At 46.6% G+C, this 19,739-nt stretch overlaps 1 protein-coding gene across 3 annotated transcripts; it reads right to left on the bottom strand.

Moving 5' to 3' along the window:
• Positions 1 to 202: 202 nt before the first annotated feature.
• LOC139273513 (zinc finger protein 214-like) lies at positions 203 to 16,717 on the bottom strand. 3 transcript variants are annotated; one of them, XM_070890423.1, is made up of 3 exons: positions 16,608 to 16,717; positions 15,267 to 15,430; positions 203 to 2,643 (listed from the first exon to the last, which is right to left on the bottom strand). In XM_070890423.1, the coding sequence occupies exon 3, from the start codon at positions 2,303 to 2,305 to the stop codon at positions 1,631 to 1,633; it is 675 nt and encodes a 224-aa protein (XP_070746524.1). In that variant the 5' UTR covers positions 2,306 to 2,643; positions 15,267 to 15,430; positions 16,608 to 16,717; the 3' UTR covers positions 203 to 1,630. The 3 variants fall into 3 exon arrangements, 2 of the variants coding, with proteins under 2 accessions (XP_070746524.1, XP_070746525.1); XM_070890424.1 differs by having other exon boundaries at positions 16,661 to 16,694; XR_011595175.1 differs by lacking the exon at positions 203 to 2,643 and adding an exon at positions 5,548 to 5,616.
• Between the last annotated feature and the right edge of the window lie 3,022 nt (positions 16,718 to 19,739).

The following is a 19,739-nucleotide window of genomic DNA, read 5'->3' as shown; positions in this document are numbered from 1 at the left end:
ACCATCTGACCTCTCAAGTCGGCGTTAAAGATTCCATGACGATATTTCGAAGAAAAGCGAGATCTCCGGTGTCCTGGCTAACATTTATCCCTCAACCAACATCACTAAAACAGAGGCCGTGAAAAGGCTCAAAAACGGAACAGTTGGTAACAGGACATCAATTAGTCTCCTCTTGGAGAAATCAAGGAATCGACTCACTGTATGTAGGAAACAAAGCTGATTTATTTAACAGTTGTTTGACAGAGGGTGCAGAAAAGAGTTACAAGAATGATTCCAGGGATGAGGGACTTCAGTTACATGGATAGACTGGTGAAGCTGGGGTTGTTCTTCTTAGAACAGAGAAGGTTGAAAGGAGATTTGATGGAGGTGCTCTAAAATCATGAGGGGTCTGCACAGAGTAGAGAGAAAATATTCCCATTGGCGGAAGGGTCGAGAACCAGAGGACACAGATTCAAGATGATTGGCAAAAGAACCAAAGGCGACATGAGAAAAAACTTTTCTTTAAGCAGCAAGTGGTTAGGATCTGGAATGCACGGCCTGAAAGGGTGGTGGAGGCAGATTCAATCGTGGCTTTCAAAAAGGGAATTGATAAGTACCTGAAATAAAACATTTGCAGGCGCACGGGGAAAGGACGGGGAGTGGGACTATTTACAATCTATATTAACGACTTGGAAGAAGGGACTGAGTGTAACGTAGCCAAGTTTGCTGATGATACAAAGATGAGAGGAAAAGCAATGTGTGAGGAGGACACAAAAAATTTGCAAAAGGAATAGACAGGCTAAGTGAGTGGGCAAAAATTTGGCAGATGGAGTGTAATGTTGGAAAGTCTGAGGTCATGCACTTTGGTAGAAAAAAATCAAAGAGCAAGTTATTATTTAAATGGAGAAAGATTGCAAAGTGCTGCAGTACAGCAGGACCTGTGGGTACTTTGGAGGCAGTTCAGAGAAGTTTCACTAGGTTGATTCCGGAGATGAGGGGGTTGACTTATGAGGAAAGGTTGAGTAGGTTGGGTCTCTACTCATTGGAATTCAGAAGAATGAGACGTGATCTTATCAAAACATATATGAGGGGGCTTGACAAGGTGGATGCAGAGAGGATGTTTCCACTGATGCGGGAGACTAGAACTAGAGGCCACCCAATTAAAACAGAGATGAGGAGAAATTTCTTCTCTCAGAGGGTTGTAAATCTGTGGACTTCGCTGCCTCAGAGAGATGTGGAAGCTGGGACATTGAATAAATTTAAGACAGAAATAGACAGTTTCTTAAACGATAAAGGGTTATGGGGAGTGGGCAGGGAAGTGGAGCTGAGTCCATGATCAGACCAGCCATGATCTTATTGAATGGTGGAGCAGACTCGAGGGGTGGTGTGGACTACTCCTGCTCCTATTTCTTATGTTCTTATGACTAGCTGAAGTGCTCTTGCAGAGAGCCGACATGGGTTCGATGGTCCAAAAGGCCTCCTACTGTGCTGTGACCATTCTATGATTCAATGATATCCAGAAAATTAAACTCCAGCCCAGTTATAGGGATTAATTATACCAGCGGCAACAAACCCCAACGGTCTGAGTGAACATGTTTCAGTCCTGGATGTGATTAACGGCAACAATAACAGCAGAGTCCAACCCCTGCAGTCACTTGTGAATTCGCTGGTGTGTCATCAGGTTGGATGACTGAGTGAATCCCTTCCCACACTCAGAGCAGGTGAATGGCCTCTCCCCAGTGTGAACTCGCTGGTGTGCTCGAAGGTAAGATGATCGAGTGAAAGCCTTCCCACACTCAGAGCAGATGAACGGCCTCTCCCCAGTATGAATGCGTTGGTGTGTCAGCAGGTGGGATGATTGAGTGAAACCCTTCCCACATTCAGAGCAGATGAATGGCCTCTCCCCAGTGTGAATGTGTTGGTGTGTCAACAGGTCAAATGATCGAGTGAATCCTTTCCCACACACGGGACAGGTAAACAGCCTCTCCCCAGTGTGAACACGCTGGTGTTCAGTGAGCTCGGATGAACAAGTGAATCCCTTCTCACACATGGAGCAGGTGAATGGCCTCTCCCCAGTGTGAATTCGCTTGTGTACCAGCAGGTTGGATGACTGAGTGAATCCCTTCCCACACACGGGGCAAGTGAATGGCCTCTCCCCAGTGTGAATTCGCTTGTGTACCAGCAGGTTGGATGACTGAGTGAATCCCTTCCCACACACTGGGCAGGTGAACGGCCTCTCTCCGTTGTGATGCCGTCGATGAGTTTCCAGTGCAGAGGGGCAATTGAATCCCTTCCCACAGTCTCCACATTCCCACGGTTTCTCCATGGTGCGGGTGTCCTTGTGTCTCTCCAGGTTGGATGATCAATTGAAGCTTCGTCCACATACACAATATGTGAACGGTTTCTCCCCTCTGTGAATGGTGCGATGTTTTTTCAGGCTGTGTAACTGGTTAAAGCTCTTTCCACAGTCAGTGCACTGGAACACTCTCACTCGGGTGTGTGTCTCGGTGCTTTACCAGTCACACTAATGTTTAATATCTTTTCTCACAGACAGAACAGACAACCGTTTCTCCTTCCACATTCAAAGGCCGATGATATACAGGTGAATCGAGTGACTGTGATTGGTTCGAGTTTCCCGTCTGTAAATCCTCCTTTTCTAATATTCTGTAATAGGAGTTTACAAAAGTCAGCACTGAGGACAGACAATCCTAGTTTCTATGGAACATTCTTTCCTCTCTTGTTCTCCAAAGCTGTAAATTCCCATCCCACACACTCTCCCTCCATCCTGTGCTGAAATCCAAACTCATCGCACCACCTCCATCATTTCTTTCCTCCATCTGCAGTTTTCTCACTCCCTCTTCTCTGGCTGGGTTCAGTTCTATATCCCTAGTGCGCAGACTGAGAAGAAACAAGGAAATTATTTTCTCTCCTGGTCACTGGGACCCTAAACCCCATCCATCCTCTGCTCCTGTACCAAGATGGCCGCGCAGGCGCCCTGATCCTGCCCAAGAATTCAGCTCGTTACCCCGAGCGGTCGGGTCTATCATCGCAGGTCAAACATGGAGCCTGCGGGCTCATATTCGGGGCCTGAGGCCGACACCAGGTGTTTATGAATCTGCCCAACCCACCGAGGGATCCAATTCCTCCGCTGAGCCCACAAGCTCCTACTGACTCGCGGAACGTCTCTTCCGCCTCAGACCACCTCCACCACTGGCACTGCGCCTGCTCAGAGCACAGCCTGGTCCCATGTCTGGGCTCCTGGTGTCATTGATAGAGCACTTTACCCCTGCGCGGGGGATTCTGGTTACAGAAGTAAACGTTGCAACATTTGGTAGTGAAATGGATTGATTCAGGACAGACAGCAGGGATTATTGCAGGAAATAACACAGTGCAGTGTGAAAAGAAATGCAGTGGATGTTGTGTAGATGGATTGTCAAAAGGTGTTTGATAAGATGCCGGACAGGAGGCTTGTTGATCAAATTAAGGCTCACGGTATTAAAGGGAGTGGGGCCGCGTGGAGAGGAAGTTGGGTAAAGGGCAGAAAACAGAGAGTAGTGGTTAATGGATGTTCTTCAGACTGGAGGAATATAAATAGTGGTATCCCCCAGGGTCAGTGTTAGGACCATTGCTCTTAACAGGATCTGGGCTAGGGAATAAGCACATAAGAATTAGAAGCAGGAGTAGGCCATTTGGCCCCTCGAGCCTGCTCCACCATTCAATAAGATCATATTGATTCATCAATTGATCCACCGCTACGAAAAACAATAAGAATAAAACCGGACGGACCACCCGGCATCGACCTCCGCAACGGCTATGGACCCGACAACGGCACACCCAGCCCAGTCTTTCTCACCAACATCTGGGGACTGGTGCCAAAATTGGGAGAGATGGTCCAGACTAGTCAAGCAACAGCCTGACATCGTCATACTCACAGAATCATACCTTTCAGCCAATGTCCCAGACTCCTCCATCACCATCCCTGGGTATGTCCTGTCCCACCGGTGGCGGTACAGTTGTATACATTCGGGAGGGTGTGGCCCTGGGAGTTCTCAACACTGACTCCGGACCCCATGAAGTCTCGTGGCTTCAGGTCAAGCATGGATAAGGTAACCTCCTGCTGATGACCACCTACCGTCCTCACTCAGCTGATGAATCAGTACTCCTCCATGTTGAACACCACTAGGAAGAAGCACTGTGAGTAGCAAGGTGCACAGAATGTACTCTGTGTGGGGGACTTCAATGTCCATCAAGACTGGCTCGGTAGCACCACTACTGACCGAGCTGGCCGAGTGCTGAAGGACATAACTGCCAGACTGGGCCTGCAGCAGGTGCTGAGAGAACCAACGCGAGGGGAAAAACCTACTTGCGCCCATCCCTTCGGAAAGGGCGTGAGAGTGGGATCAGCGGTAAGCCTACAAAGGGCATGAGTCAGCCAAGCAGCAGGACTTCGGAAAGGGCACAAGAGTGGGAGCAGCAGTAAGCCGACAAAGGGCGTGAGTCAGCCGAGCAGACAGCCGAAACAGCACCAAGTGACCTGGGAGGATAAGAAGTAAAAAGATTCAAAATGTGATGTCACAGGAAAGCAGGGAAGTAATTGGTTGGTCAGTTTCTCTATTTTCTTCGGCGTTGGTTTAAATTAAGAGCTGGGATTAAAAATCTAAACTTTCAAAATGTGAAAAATTAATTAAATACATTAGAGATGTCAGGGCAAGCGATGTAGAAACATAGAAAATAGGTGCAGGAGTAGGCCATCCGGCCCTTCGAGCCTGCACCACCATTCAATAAGATCATGGCTGATCATTTTCAGTACCCGGTTCCTGCTTTCTCTCCATACCCCTTGATCCCTTTCGATGCAAGGGCCATATCTAACTCCCTCTTGAATATATCCAATGAACTGGCATCAACAACTCTCTGCGGTAAGGAATTCCATAGGTTAACAACTCTCTGAGTGAAGAAGTTCCTCCTCATCTCAGTCCTAAATGGCTTACCCCTTATCCTTAAGACTGTGACCCTTGGTTCTGGACTTCCGCAACATCGGGAACATTCTTCCTGCATCTAACCTGTCCAGTCCCGTCAGAATTTTATATGTTTCTATGAGATCCCCTCTCATCCTTCTAAACTCCAGTGAATACAGGCCCAGCCGATCCAGCCTCTCCTCATATGTCAGTCCTGCCATCCCAGGAATCAGTCTGGTGAACCTGCGCTGCACTCCCTCAATAGCAAGAACGTCCTTCCTCAGATTAGGAGACCAAAACTAAACACAATATTCCAGGGGAGGCCTCACCAACGCCCTGTACAACTGCAGTAAGATTTCCCTGCTCCTATACTCAAATCCCCTAGCTATGAAGGCCAACATACCATTTGCCTTCTTCACCACCTGCTGTACCTGCATGCCAACCTTCAATGAATGATGAATCATGACACCCAGGTCTCGCTGCACCTCCCCTTTTCCTAATCTGCCGCCATTCAGATAATATTCTGCCTTCGTGTTTTTGCCCCCAAAGTGGATAACCTCACATTTATCCACATTATACTGCATCTGCCATGTATTTGCCCACTCACCTAACCTGTCCAAATCACTCTGCAGCCTCTTAGCATCCTCTTCACAGCTCACACCGCCACCCAGTTTAGTGTCATCTGCAAACATATTACACTCAATTCCATCATCCAAATCATTAATATACATTGTAAAGAGCTGGGGTCCCAGCACTGAGCCCTACGGCACTCCACTAGTCACTGCCTGCCATTCTGAAAAGGACCCGTTAATCCTGACTCTCTGCTTCCTGTCTGCCAACCAGTTCTCTATCCACGTCAGTACATTACCCTCAATACCATGTGATTTGATTTTTCACACCAATCTCTTGTGTGGGATCTTGTCAAAAGCCTTTTGAAAGTCGAAATACACCACATCCACTGGTTCTCCCCTGTCCACTCTACGAGTTACATCCTCAAAAAATTCCAGAAGATTTGTCAAGCATGATTTCCCCTTCATAAATCCATGCTGACTTGGACCAATCCTATCACTGCTTTCCAAATGTGCTGCTATTTCATCCTTAATAATTGATTCCAACATTTTCCCCACTACTGATGTCAGGCTAACTGGTCTATAATTACCCATTTTCTCTCTCTCTCCTTTTTTAAAAAGTGGTGTTACATTAGCAACCCTCCAGTCCATAGGAACTGATCCAGAGTCGATAGACTGTTGGAAAATGATCACTAATGCATCCACTATTTCCAGGGCCACTTCCTTAAGTACTCTGGGATGCAGACTATCAGGCCCTGGGGATTTATCGGCCTTCAATCCCATCAATTTCCCTAACACAATTTCCCGCCTAATAAGGATATCTTTCAATTCCTCCTTCTCACTCGACCTTCGGACCCCTAGTACATCCGGAAGGTTATTTGTGTCTTCCTTTGTGAAGACAGAACCAAAGTACTTGTTCAATTGGTCTGCCATTTCTTTGTTCCCCATTATAAATTCGCCATCTGCAGTAAGTGTTGGCTGCTCGAGGAACTTCGGCTCCACGTTGATGAGCTGGAGTCCGAGCTGCAGACACTGCGACACATCAGGGAGGGGGAGAGTTACCTGGACCCTGTGTTCCAGGAGGCAGTCACACCCCTTAGATTCATCAATTCAAATTTGGTCCATAGTTAGGGACAGGAGGGTGTGACTACGAGCGAGGGAGCTGTGGGGACCCTGGAGGTAGTGATGGAGGAGCTTCAGCTCTTGTAATTGTCCAACAGGTACGAGATTCATGCTCCCTGTTTGGACGAGGGCAGGGACTGCAGGGAGGATGAGCAAACTGACCACAGCGCCATGGTACAGGAGGCCATTCAAATGGGGGTAGTAAAAAGAAATGTTGTGGTAGGAAAGAGTATAGTTTCGGAGATAGATACTGTTCTCTGCAGCCGAGAGCGTGAGTCCCGAAGGCTGTGATGCCTGCGAAGTGCCAAGGTTCAGGACATCGCCTCTGGGCTGGAGAGGAACTTGGAGTGGGAGGGGGAAGATCCAGTTGTCATGGGCCACGTAGGTACCAATGACATAGGTAGAACAAAGAAAGAGGTTCTGCTGAGGGAGTTTGAGTAGCTAGGGGCTAAATTAAAAAGCAGAACCACGAAGGCAATAATCTCTGGTTTACTGCATGAGCCACGTGCAAATGTGCATAGGGTAAATAAGATCAGAAAGATGAACACGTGGCTCAAAGACTGGTGGGAGAAATGGGTTTCGATTCATGGGGCACTGGCACCAGTACCGGGGCAAGAGGGAGCTGTTCCGTTGAGATGGGCTTCACTTCAACCAGGCTGGTGCTAATGTCCTGGCGAAGCGAATAACTAGGTCTGTAAAGAGGGCTTTAAACTAAATAGGTCGGGGGGGGAGCAGTGGGGGGGGGGGAAGGGTTCAGGTGAGAGGAAATTTAAAAAGTCAAAAGAGCAAGGAGAAGGCAATAGGGTAGCACTGTGGGAAATGAGAATCAGACTGTGACAGGAAAAGACAGAATGTATAAAAATAAGAGTGTAACAGAAGGTAGGGTCAAAGCAGGGAAAAATGGTAAAAAGTCAAAATTAAAAGTTCTTTATCTGAATGCACACAGCATTCGTAACAAGATAGATGAGTTGACGGCACAAATAGATGCAAATGGGTGTGATCTGATAGCCATTACAGGGACGTGGTTGCAAGGTGACCAAGGCTGGGAACTAAATATTCAGGGCTATTTAACAATTCAGAAGGATAGACAGAAAGGAAAAGGTGGGGTAGTTCTGTTAATAAACGATGAGATCAGTGCAGTGGTGAGAAATGATTTTGGCTCAGAAGATCAAGATGTAGAATCAGTTTGGGTGGAGATAAGAAATAATAAGGGGAAGAAGCACTGGTGGGCGTAGTCTATAGGCCCCCTAACAGTAGCTACACTGTTGGATGGAGTATAAATCAAGAAACAATGGAGGCTTGTAAGAAAGGTACGGCAATAATCATGGGCGATTTTAAGCTTCATATTGATTAGACAAATCAAATTGGCCAAGGTAGACTTGAGGAAGAGTTTATAAGAGTGTATCTGGGATGGTCTCCTTGAACAGTACGTTGCAGAACCAACCAGGGAGCAGGCTATCTTAGATCTGGTATTGTGTAATGAGACAAGATTAATAAATGATCTCATAGTGAAGGATCCTCTCGGAAAAAGTGAACATAACATGGTTGAATTTCAAATTCAGTTGGAGAGTGAGAAAGTCAGATCTCAAACCAGTGTCCGGATTCTAAATAAAGGCGACTGCAAAGCTATGAAAGCAGAACTAGGGATGTTCGCTGATGACTGCACAGTATTCAGTTCCATTCGCAACTCCTCAGATAATGGAGCAGTCCATGCCCGCTTACAGCAAGACCTGGACAACATTCAGGCTGGGGCTGATAAGTGACACAGAAACATAGAAAATAGGTGCAGGAGTAGACCATTCGGCCCTTCGAGCCTGCATCACCATTCAATAAGATCATGGCTGATCATTCCCTCAGTACCCCTTTCCTGCTTTCTCTCCATACCCCTTGATCCCTTTAGCCGTAAGGGCCATATCTAACTCCCTCTTGAACATATCCAATGAACTGGCATCAATAACTCTCTGCGGTTGGGAATTCCACAGGTTAACAACTCTCTGAGTGAAGAAGTTTCTCCTCATCTCGGTCCTAAATGGCTTACCCCTTATCCTTAAGACTGTGACCCCTGGTTCTGGACTTCCCCAACATCGGGAACATTCTTCCTGCATCTAACCTGTCCAATCGTCAGAATTTTATTTGCTTCAATGAGATCCCCTCTCATCTTCTAAATTCCAGTGAATATAAGCCGAGTCGATCCAGTCTTTCTTCATATGTCAGTCCTACCATCCCGGTAATCAGTCTGGTGAACCTTCGCTGCACTCCCTCAATAGCAAGTGTAAAAGAAGATAGCCATCCGTGGCTAACTAAAGAAATAAAGGACGTTATCCAACTAAAAACAAGGGCATACAAAGTGTCCAAAACTAGTGGGAGGACAGAAGACTGGGAAGCTTTTAAAAGTCAGCAAAGAACGACTAAAAAAATGATTAAGGAAGGGAAGATAGACTATGAAAGTAAACTAGCACAAACTATAAAAACAGTCTCTATTGGTATATAAAAAGGAAAAGAGTGGCTAAAGTAAATGTTGGTGCCTTAGAGGACGAGACCAGAGAATTAGTAATGGGGAACATGGAGATGGCAGAAACTCTGAACAGATATTTTCTATCAGTCTTTACGATAGAGGACACTAACAATATTCCAACAGTGGATAGTCAAGGGGCTATATGGGGGGAGGAACTTAACACAATCACAATCACGAAGAAGGTGGTACTCAGTAAGATTATGGGACTAAAGGCAGATAAATCCCCTGGACCTGATGGCTTGCATCTGAGGGTCTTAAGAGAAGTAGCGGCAGGGATTGTGGATGCATTGGTTGTAATTTACCAAAATTCCCTGGATTCTAGGGAGGTCCCAGCAGATTTAAAACTGCAAATGTAACACCCCTATTTGAAAAAGGAGGCAGGCAAAAAGCAGGAAACTATTGACCAGTTAGCCTAACATCTGTGGTTGGGAAAATGTTGGAGTCCATTATTAAAGAAGCAGTAGCAGTTCATTTGGATGAGCAAAATTGGTCAGGCAGAATCAGCATGGATTTATGAAGGGGAAGTCATGTTTGACAAATTTGCTGGAGTTCTTTGAGGATGTAAGGAACAGGGTGGATAAAGGGGAACCAGTGGATGTGGTGTATTTGGACTTCCAGAAGGCATTTGACAAGGTGTCACGTAAAAGGTTACTGCACAAGATAAAAGTTCACGGTAATATATTAGCATGGATAGAGGATTGGCTAACTAACAGAACAGAGTCAGGATAAATGGTTCATTCTCTGGTTGGCAACCAGTAACTAGTGGGGTGCCGCAGGGATCAGTGCTGTGACCCTAACTATTTACAATTTATATTAACGACTTGGAGGAAGGGATCGAGCGTAACGTAGCCAAGTTTGCTGACGATACAAAATGGGAGGAAAAGCAACGTGTGAGGAGGACACAAAAAAATCTGAGAAGGATATAGACAGGCTAAGTGAGTGGGCAAAAATGTGGCAGATGGAGTATAATGTTGGAAAGTGTGAGGTCATGCACTTTGGCAGAAAAAAAATCAAAGAGCAAGTTATTATTTAAATGGAGAAAGATTGCCAAGTGCCGCAGTACAGCGGGACCTGGGGATACTTGTGCATTAAACACAAAAGGATAGTATGCAGGTACAGCAAGTGATCAGGAAGGCCAATGGTATCTTGGCCTTTATTGCAAAGGGGATGGAGTATAAAAGCAGGTAAGTCTTGCTACAGCTATACAAGGTATTGGTGAGGCCACACTTGGAACAGTGTGTGCAGTTTTGGTTTCCATATTTATGAAAGGATATACTTGCTTTGGAGGCAGTTCAGAGAAGGTTCACAAGGTTGATCCCGGGGATGAGGGGAGGGCAGTGGTTGACTTATGAGGAAAGGTTGAGTAGGTTGGGCCTCTACTCATTGGAGTGGAGAAGAATGAGAGGCGATCTTATCGAAACGTATAAGACTTTGAAGGGGCTCGACAAGGTGGATGCAGAGAGGATGTTTCCACTGATGGGGGAGACTAGAACTAGAGGTCATGATCTTAGAATAAGGGGCCACCCATTTAAAAAGGAGATTAGGAGAAATTTGTTCTCTGAGGATTGTAAATCTGTGGAATTTGCTGCCTCAGAGAGCTGTGGAAGCTGGGACATTGAATAAATTTAAGACAGAAATAGACAGTTCCTTAAACGATAAGGGGATAAGGGGTTATGGGGAGTAGCCGGGGAAGTGGAGCTGAGTCCATGATCAGATCAGCCATAATCTTATTGAATGGCGGAGCAGGCTCGAGGGGCCGTATGGCCTACTTGTTTCTATTTCTTTTGTACACTGTCTAACGAAACGCTCCCAGGGCAGGTGCAGCATGGGTTAGATACAGAGTAAACCTCCACCTACACTGTCCCATCAGAGACTCCAAGGGCAGGAACATAAGAAATAGGAGCAGAGTAGACCATTTGACCCCTCGAGCCTGCTCCACCATTCAATAAGATCATGGCTGATCAGATCCAGGCCTCAACTCCACTTCCCCGCCCACTCCCCATAACCCTTGAATCGCTTATCATTCAAAAATCTGTCTATCCCCACCTTAAATACATTCAATGACCCAGCCCCCACAGCTCTCTGAGGTAATGAATTCCAAAGATTCACGTCCCTCAGAGAAGAAATTGCTCCTGATTTCCCTTTTAAATGAGCGACCCCTTATTCTGAAACTATGCCCCCTAGTGTTAGATTCCCCCACGTGGGGAAACATCCTCTCTGTATCTACCCTGTCAAGCCCCCTCGGAATCTTATACGTTTCAATAAGATCACCTCTACGTCTTCTAAACTCCAATGAGTACAGGCCCAACCTGCTCAACCTTTCTCATTATGACAACCCCTTCATCTCAGTAATCACCCTCGTGAACCTTCTCTGAACTGCCTCCAGTGCAAGTATATCCTTCCTGATATAGTGTGGTGTGGTCTTACCAATACCATGTACATTTGCAGCAGGACTTCCCTACTTTTATATTCCATCCCCCTTGCAATAAAGGCCAACATTCCATTTGCCTTCCTAATTAATTGCTGTAACTGCATGCTAAATTCTTGTGTTTCATGTACAAGGATCCCCAGATCCCGCTGTACACGGCATTTTGTATTCTCTCCCCATTTAAATAATAATTTGCTTTTTTATTTCTCCGACCAAAGTGGATAAGCTCACATTTTCCCACATTATACTCCATCTGCCAAAGTATTGCCCACTCACTGAGCCGATCTATATCCCTTTGTATATTATTGGAGTCCTCGTCACAACTTGCTAGGCTAGCACAGTTTAGATACACAGTAAATCTCCGTCTACATTATCCCATCAAACACTCCCAGAGCAGGTACAGCATGGGTTAGTTACAGAGAAAAGCTCCCTCCAAACTGTTCCATCAAACACTCTCAGGGCAGGTAGAGCACAGATCAGATAAATTGTAAAGTTCCCACTACACTGTTCCATCAAATACTCCCAAAGCAATTACAGTATGGGTTAGATACAGAGAAAAGCTCCCTCTAAACTGTCCCGTCAAACTCTGCCTGAACAGGTACAACATGGGTTAGATACCGCGTAAAGCTCCCTTTACATTGTCCCGTCAAAAACTCCCAGGGCAGGTACGGTACTGGTTAGATACAGAGTAAAGCACCATCTACACTGACCCAACAAACACTCCCAGGGCAGGTACAGCATAGGTTAGATACAGAGTAAAGCTCCCTATGCATTGTCCCATCAAACAGTCCCAGGGGCAGGTACAGCACGGGACAGATGAAGACGAAATCTTCCTCTACACTATCCCATCAAACACTCCCAGGTCAGCTACAACATGGGTTAGATACAGCGTAACGCTCCCTCTACACTGTCCCATCAAACATACCCAGGGCAGGTACAGCATGGGTTAGATACAAAGTAAAGTCCCCTCTGCACTGTCCCATGAAATACTTGCAGGACAGGTAAAGCACAGGTCAGATACAGAGTAAAACTCCATTGACATTATACAGAGTAAATCTCCCTTATTACAACAGTGACTACAATCCAAAAGTACTTCATTGGCTGTAAAGCACTTTGAGAGGTCCGGTGGTCGTAAAATGCACCAAATAAATCCTAGTCTTTCTCCCTCTACACTGTCCCATCAGACACTGCCAGCCCATAATAAGTTGAGGTCAGTGAGGTTAGTCGCTAGGCACTACAGTGATGTCATAAAGCAGGGCCATTTAAAGGTGGAGAGCTGGGACATCCTGTCTCAACACACATCCCGCTGTTCATACTGAGAATCCCCGGGGAAGGGCCAAGGCCCAGAGTGTGGAACACAACCAAGGGGGAAAGAGGAGGAGACACGGTGCAGTGTGGGAGATGAGGGAGGAGTCTGCTCATTCCCAGGGGCAGATCAGACAAAGTGCTTTGAGTGGTGGGTCCAGCAATGAAACTGAAAACAAACCAAAGGGAATAAATAAAGATCCAATCCAAGGGAACAAGCAACGGGTCATTGGGCAGAAATCACAACCAGCCCAAAGTTATTCAATGGGCGAGCATCGACTGCTTATTGTGGGAAGTTCCACACTTAAACCATCCAATGAGTGAAGAAATGTTTCCTAACATCTCTCTTGAATGGCCTGGCTCTGATTTTAAGGTTATGTCCCCTCGTCCTAGACACCCCAAACTGCAGAATAAATTTCTCGCTATCTCCCCTAGCAGTTGCTTTCAAATTCACATTAAATTCCCAGAGACTAGGTGAAGTATGGGTTGGATACAGAGTAAAGTTCCCTCTACACTGCCACTGGGCGAACTTCAGTGTCCACCACGAGTGTACTGGGCAGCTTATCAATTAAAATTCAGCAGCAGTACGATCTGTCACTGCACTGAAAACTTTCCACCCGCAGCTCCTGATTGATCAGTTTCAGGTTAAAGCTCCCTCTAAACTGTCCCAGGGCAGGGACAGCACGAATTAGATACACAGTAAATCTGTGTCAGAGGAACTGTACCCCAGTGAGAGTCGGTGCCAGAGGAAACTGTACCCCAGTGAGAGTCGGTGCCAGAGGAAACTGTACCCTAGTGAGAGTCATGACAATTCGAAATATCTTCAGTTATCAGCAACAAATTGCATTAATATCTTGCCTTAAAAGTAGTAAAATGTCCCAAGGCAATTCACAGGACCGTTATCAAACAAAATTTGACATCCAGTCACGTAAGGAAATATTAGCACAAGTGACTAAAAGCTTGTTCAAAAGGGTAGGTATTAAGGAGTGTTATAGAGAGGTTTAGGGAGGGAATTCCAGAGCTTATGGCCTCGGCAGCTGAAGGTACGGCCACCAATATTGGAGGGATGAAAATTGGGGCTGCTCAAGAGGCCAGAATTGGAGGAATGGAAAGATCTCTGAGGGTTGGAGGGTTGGAGGAGGTTATAGGGAGGGACAAGGTCCTGGTCGGATGTCAAAACAAGGATAAGAATTTTGAAATTGAGGCACTGATGGAGCAGGAGCCAATGTAGTTCAGCGAGCTCAGGGGTGATGGGTGAAGGGAAATTGATACAAGTTGGGATGAGAGGGCTGAGGACAGATTGAGTAGAATAGGCCTATATTCTCTGGAGTTTAGAAGAATGGAAGGTGATATCATTGAAACATAGAATTCTTAGAAGAATTGACAAGGGCCGGATAGTCTCGAACTAGGGATCGATCCTAGTATTAGGATTAGATCGCCTATTTAAGACTGAGATGAGAAGATATTTCTTCACTTAAGAGTTGTGAATCTTTGAAATTCTCGATCGAATAGAGATCTTACTATATGGCAGAGTAGATGGGAGGGGTTGTATGGCCTACGCCTGCTATTTCTTGTGTTCCTGAGTAAGGATACGGGCAGGAGTGTTTTTGATAAGATTAAAGTTTACGGAGAGTGCGTGGTGTGATGCCGATCAGGAGAGCATTGGAATAGTCCAATGTCGTGGTAACAGAGGCATGGATGAGGAAGGGGCAGAGACCGGCGATGTTATGGAGCTGGAAGTAAGCGTACTCGGTGATTGAGGGAATATGGGTTCAGAAGCTCATCTTGGGGTCAAGTACAACGGCAATAAATAAATTGCAACTCTCCGTATCTTTGTTTCAGTATATTAGAAAACTACATATCTCTAGTGATCGATTAATCGGAAATGTTTCAATATTAGTAGTTATCAATATATTTTCTTATAATTCTAAATGTTCATGAATGAATAATTGATTCTGTCAGTGATAGGCCGTGCTGGTATTTCAGATTGGTCTGTGCATCATGATCAGTGAATTGACGACGTGCTTCATGTTCAATCTTTCCATTGGCTTTCTCACCAGATGGGAAATATTTGAACACTGAGATCTGATGGTATCGGTGCGAGTTCAGTCCCACCGAATGTACAGAGACGGGTCCATCTGCTGGGCTCTGCCTCAAACTGGAGTCACCTCTTAGATCAAAGCCCTTTACTCTAAAACACACACAAGATTCACTGTGACTGTGTGTTTAGAGAAAGAAACTGATCTCACTTCACATCCCATTGCACGGCCTCATGCTGGATAATTGTGCTCGGTGGTCAGACTCTCCCAGTCTCATTTCCTGTCTTAACTTGTAACCTGTGTGTACTGTCTACAGGACCGGTGTGTATCTGAGTAAATGGCACTTTCTCTTACCTTTCTCCCCAGTCGATCTATTGAAGCACTTTCAATCGGAAGGGGCTCCCTGGTTGGTGCTCTCACAATCCTGTGCTGGTTCACCTGCTGTTGTTCCTCAGTCCACAATCCGTTTCCTTCCAGCTGTAGAACTTTCTCAATCACTCCACCATTCACCGGGAGATCTAATTATGACAGGGCAGAAAATTAGAAGAATATTAATGTTGTGAAGTGGAATGTAGTGTAAAGTGTTTTTCCAACGTTTCAGAAAAGTATATGTCCAGTATTTCTGTTTGATTTTATCCTTTTCCTCAGATCTCTGTCCCGCCCATCTGGACTTATAGAAAATCACCAGAATTCTCCCCGGCTTACACGCTGTCTGATCTCACTGGGCCCCCGGGTTACACACCGTCTGATCTCACTGGGCCCCCGGGTTACACAGTGTCTGATCTCACTGGGCCCCCGGGTTACAGTGTCTGATCTCACTGGGCCCCTGGGTTACACACTATCTGATCTCACTGGGCCCCTGGGTTACACACTGTCTGGTCTCACTGGACCCCCGGGTTACACACTGTCTGAGCTCACTGGGCCCCCGGGTTATACACTGTCTGATCTCACTGGGCCCCCGGGTTACACACCGTCTGATCTCACTGGGCCCCCGGGTTACAGTGTCTGATCTCACTGGGCCCCTGGGTTACACACTATCTGATCTCACTGGGCCCCTGGGTTACACACTGTCTGGTCTCACTGGACCCCCGAGTTACACACTGTCTGGTCTCACTGGACCCCCGGGTTACACAGTGTCTGATCTCACTGGGCCCCCGGGTTACACAGTGTCTGATCTCACTGGGCCCCCGGGTTACAGTGTCCGATCTCACTGGGCCCCTGGGTTACACACTATCTGATCTCACTGGGCCCCTGGGTTACACACTGTCTGGTCTCACTGGACCCCCGGGTTACACACTGTCTGATCTCACTGGGCCCCCGGGTTACACACTGTCTGATCTCACTGGGCCCCCGGGTTACACACTGTCTGATCTCACCGGACCCCCGGGTTACACACTGTCTGGTCTCACTGGACCCCCGGGTTACACACTGTCTGATCTCACTGGGCCCCCGGGTTACACACTGTCTGATCTCACCGGACCCCCGGGTTACACACTGTCTGGTCTCACTGGACCCCCGGGTTACACACTGTCTGATCTCACTGGGCCCCCGGGTTACACACTGTCTGATCTCACTGGGCCCCCGGATTACACACTGTCTGAGCTCACTGGAAGTTTCAGTCTATCTCCCGCATGTCCCCAAACTCTGAGCTCCGGGGCTGTGTGTTAAGTTCGGTGTTTTCCCTCACAGACTCACCATACCCTCCCCGCCCTCCGGTCGAGCGCTCTGCCCCAGCCCCAGCCGCCCACCATCAGTCCGGTTCCCTGCGGCTCCCGGTTCCCCAAATTGTCCAACCGCTGGTTACAGCAAACTACGCGGCATCCGGGCACTGGTGGTGGAGAGTGCGGCACCGAGCATGCGCACTGCGACTACAGGGCGCCTTCCTGTATAAATTAATGACCTTCAGAGAATTCCCGGCCGTCTATTGGCTGCACGAAGCGGATTGCCACCACTCCCACCAATAGGACCCGGCAGCGCCGCAGAGCCCCGCCCACTGTGATGAAGGAGCGCTGGGCAGCTCGGCGGTCACGTGGCTCCTGATTTCAAAAATACCGACCGTTCAACCGTTACCATGGAACGTCATAGCCCCGCCCACTTCGCCTGTGACGTCACAGATGGCGTCCGCCTGCGCCGACTCCCAGCTCATTCAATGCCTCAGATGGAGCACGCGGTGTCCACCGGTACGCTCGCGGCCTTCCGCGAGAGGTGGGCACCGGAGGGACTGGAGTGCATCATCACGCCCGGCAACCAAATTTTAATTTGATTTTACGTTTTAAAGTTTAATTTGTTTTAATTGCCAGTGTTTTTAGTGTCCCCTTCCCTTTTATAGGGGGCACTGGAAAAATGTGATTTTAGCGCCCAAAAAAAAAACCCCAAAAAAAATGAAAAACACAAAAAAAAAGGAAAAAAGGGCCTTGTAAATGTCTGGTGTGTCACCCAGGTCGGGTGGCACGGTTTAATGTTTTATGTTTTTACAGGTGAACTCCAAAAAGAGTTTCAATGCCTCACTCCTGCAGTATTAATAATAACTCTTCTTTTAGAGCGCCTTTAACAGCAGTGTTACAGGACACAACACATACGTTTGACACCGAACCACAAAAGAAGAAATTGCGGCAGATGACCAAAAGCTGGGTCAAAGAGGTAGGTTTTAAGGAGGGTCTGAAAGTAGGAAAGAGGCGGAGAGCTTTAGGGAGGGAGTTCCAGAGCTCGGGGCCCAGGCAGCTGAAGGGCCGGACGCCGATGGTGGAGCGATTATAATCGGGGATGGTCAAAAGGGCAGAATTTGAGGAGTGCAGACATCTTGTAGGCTGCAACAGATTCCAGAGATCGGGAGGGGCGAGGCCCTGGAGTGATTTGTAAAAAGTGATTTGTGATTATTAACAGTGAGTCTTGTTTATTTTGTTTATTTGTACATGGGACGTGCTGGCAACGGAAGAATGACCATAATATGATAAAATGTTACATTAAGTTTGAAAGTGTTTTCGTTAAATCCAAAACTAGGATCTTAAATCTAAACAAAGGGGCGAGGCGAAGGTCGATTAGGAAACTACATTAAAAGGTATGAAGGTAGATAAGCAATGGTGAACATTAAAGAATTAATACATAATTTACAACAAACATTGTAAATGCACACATTGTAAATGCACTCAAACCCCACAGGGAAGGTGGTCCAACCGTGGCTAACAAGAGAAGTTAAAGATATTTTTAGATTAAAGGAACAGGTTTATAATGTTGCCAAAAGAGCAGTAAGCCTGGGGATTGGGAGCATTTTAGAATTCAGCAAGGGAGGACCGAGAAGCTGATAAGGGAAAATAGAATATGAGAGTAAACAAGCGAGAGACATAAAAACAGACCTGTAAACGCTTCTATAAGTATATTAAAAAGGAAAAGATTAGCAAAAGGAAATGTGGGTCCCCTACAGGCTGAGACAGCAGAAATTATAATGGGGAATAAAGAAATGGCAGAGAAATTAAACACATACTTTGGGGAGAAATTGCAGTTAGAAGCTTCCTTTGGGTGAAAGCCTCTGACCGGAATTATTTTAACAAAATGACCTGGTGGTCCCGGAGGAATATAGGATTGTGGTCGGAGTCCTAGTTTCGCAGTGCAGCGTACAGTAATATGTCTTCCAGGTATGTATTTGTATCCTGGGATCACGTGGGCTTGGACCACCAATGAACATCTAGTATTCTCATTGATAATAATGGGAGCTCCGGTTGTACGAGTTCCCATTGCTATCAACTGCAACAACTTTTATTAATGTAGCGCTTTTAACGTGGTAAAATGTCCCAAGCAGTGTTATAAGACCAAAAATAAATTTGCCACCGAGCCTCATAAGAACAAATTACAGCAGATGACCAAAAGCTTGGTCAAAGAGGGAGGTTTTATGGAGTCTTAAAGGAGGAAAGAAATGTCCAGAGGCTGAGGGGTTTAGGGAGGGAATTCCAGAGCTTAGGGCCCAGGCAGCTGAAGGCCCGGCCACCGATGGTTGAACAGATCTTATCAGGAATGCTCAAAAGGGCAGATTTTGAGGAACGCAGACATCACTGGTATTGTGAGGCTGAAAGAATTTCGAGATAGGGAGGGGCGAGGCCATGGAGGGATTTTTAAACAAGGATGGGAATTTTGAAATCGAGGCGTTGCTTAACCGGGAGCCAATGTAGGTCAGTGAGCAAAGGGGTGATGAGTGATCGGAGACTTGATGTGAGTTAGGACACGGGCAGTTGAGTTGTGGATTACCTCAAGTTTACGTAAGGTAGAATGTGGGAGGCCATTCAGGAGTGCGTTGGTGTAGTCAAGGTAAGTAGAAGTAATAAAGGCATGGATGAGGGTTTCAACAGCAGATGAGCTGAGGCAGGTGCGGGCAATATTATGAGATGGAAATAGAAGGATTTAGATATGCCACGGATATTTGGCCAGAAGCTAATTTCAAGGTCCAATATGATGCCTAGGTTGCTTACAGTCTGGTTTAGCCTCAGATAAATGCTAGGGAAAGGGATGGAGTCAGTGTCGGAGGAACGCAGTTTGTGGTGTGGATCATAGACAATGGCTTCGGTCTTCCCAATATTTAATTGAAGAACGTTTCTGCTCATCCAGTACTGGATGTCGGGCAAGCAGTCTGACAATTTAGAGACCGTGGAGGGGTCGAGAGAAGTGGTCGAGAGGTAGAGCTGGGTGTCGTCAGCGTACATGTGGAGCCTGACTCCATGTTTTTGGATGACATCACCAAGGGGCAGCATATAAATGAGAAATAGAAGGGGACCAAGAATAGATCCTTGGGGGACACCAGAGGTAATGATGTGGGGGCGGGAAGAGAAGCCATTGAAG

The sequence above is a fragment of the Pristiophorus japonicus genome, chromosome 9 (genome assembly GCF_044704955.1).
Source record: "Pristiophorus japonicus isolate sPriJap1 chromosome 9, sPriJap1.hap1, whole genome shotgun sequence".
Classification (NCBI taxonomy): domain Eukaryota; kingdom Metazoa; phylum Chordata; class Chondrichthyes; family Pristiophoridae; genus Pristiophorus; species Pristiophorus japonicus.
Note: the sequence above shows the minus strand (reverse complement) of the source record. Positions and strands in the feature narration are given on the sequence as shown.

What these genes read in the sequence shown, in the direction of transcription:
- LOC139273513 (XM_070890423.1), bottom strand. Translation starts at nt 2,305, where the DNA reads ATGGAGAAACCGTGGGAATGTGGAGACTGTGGGAAGGGATTCAATTGC.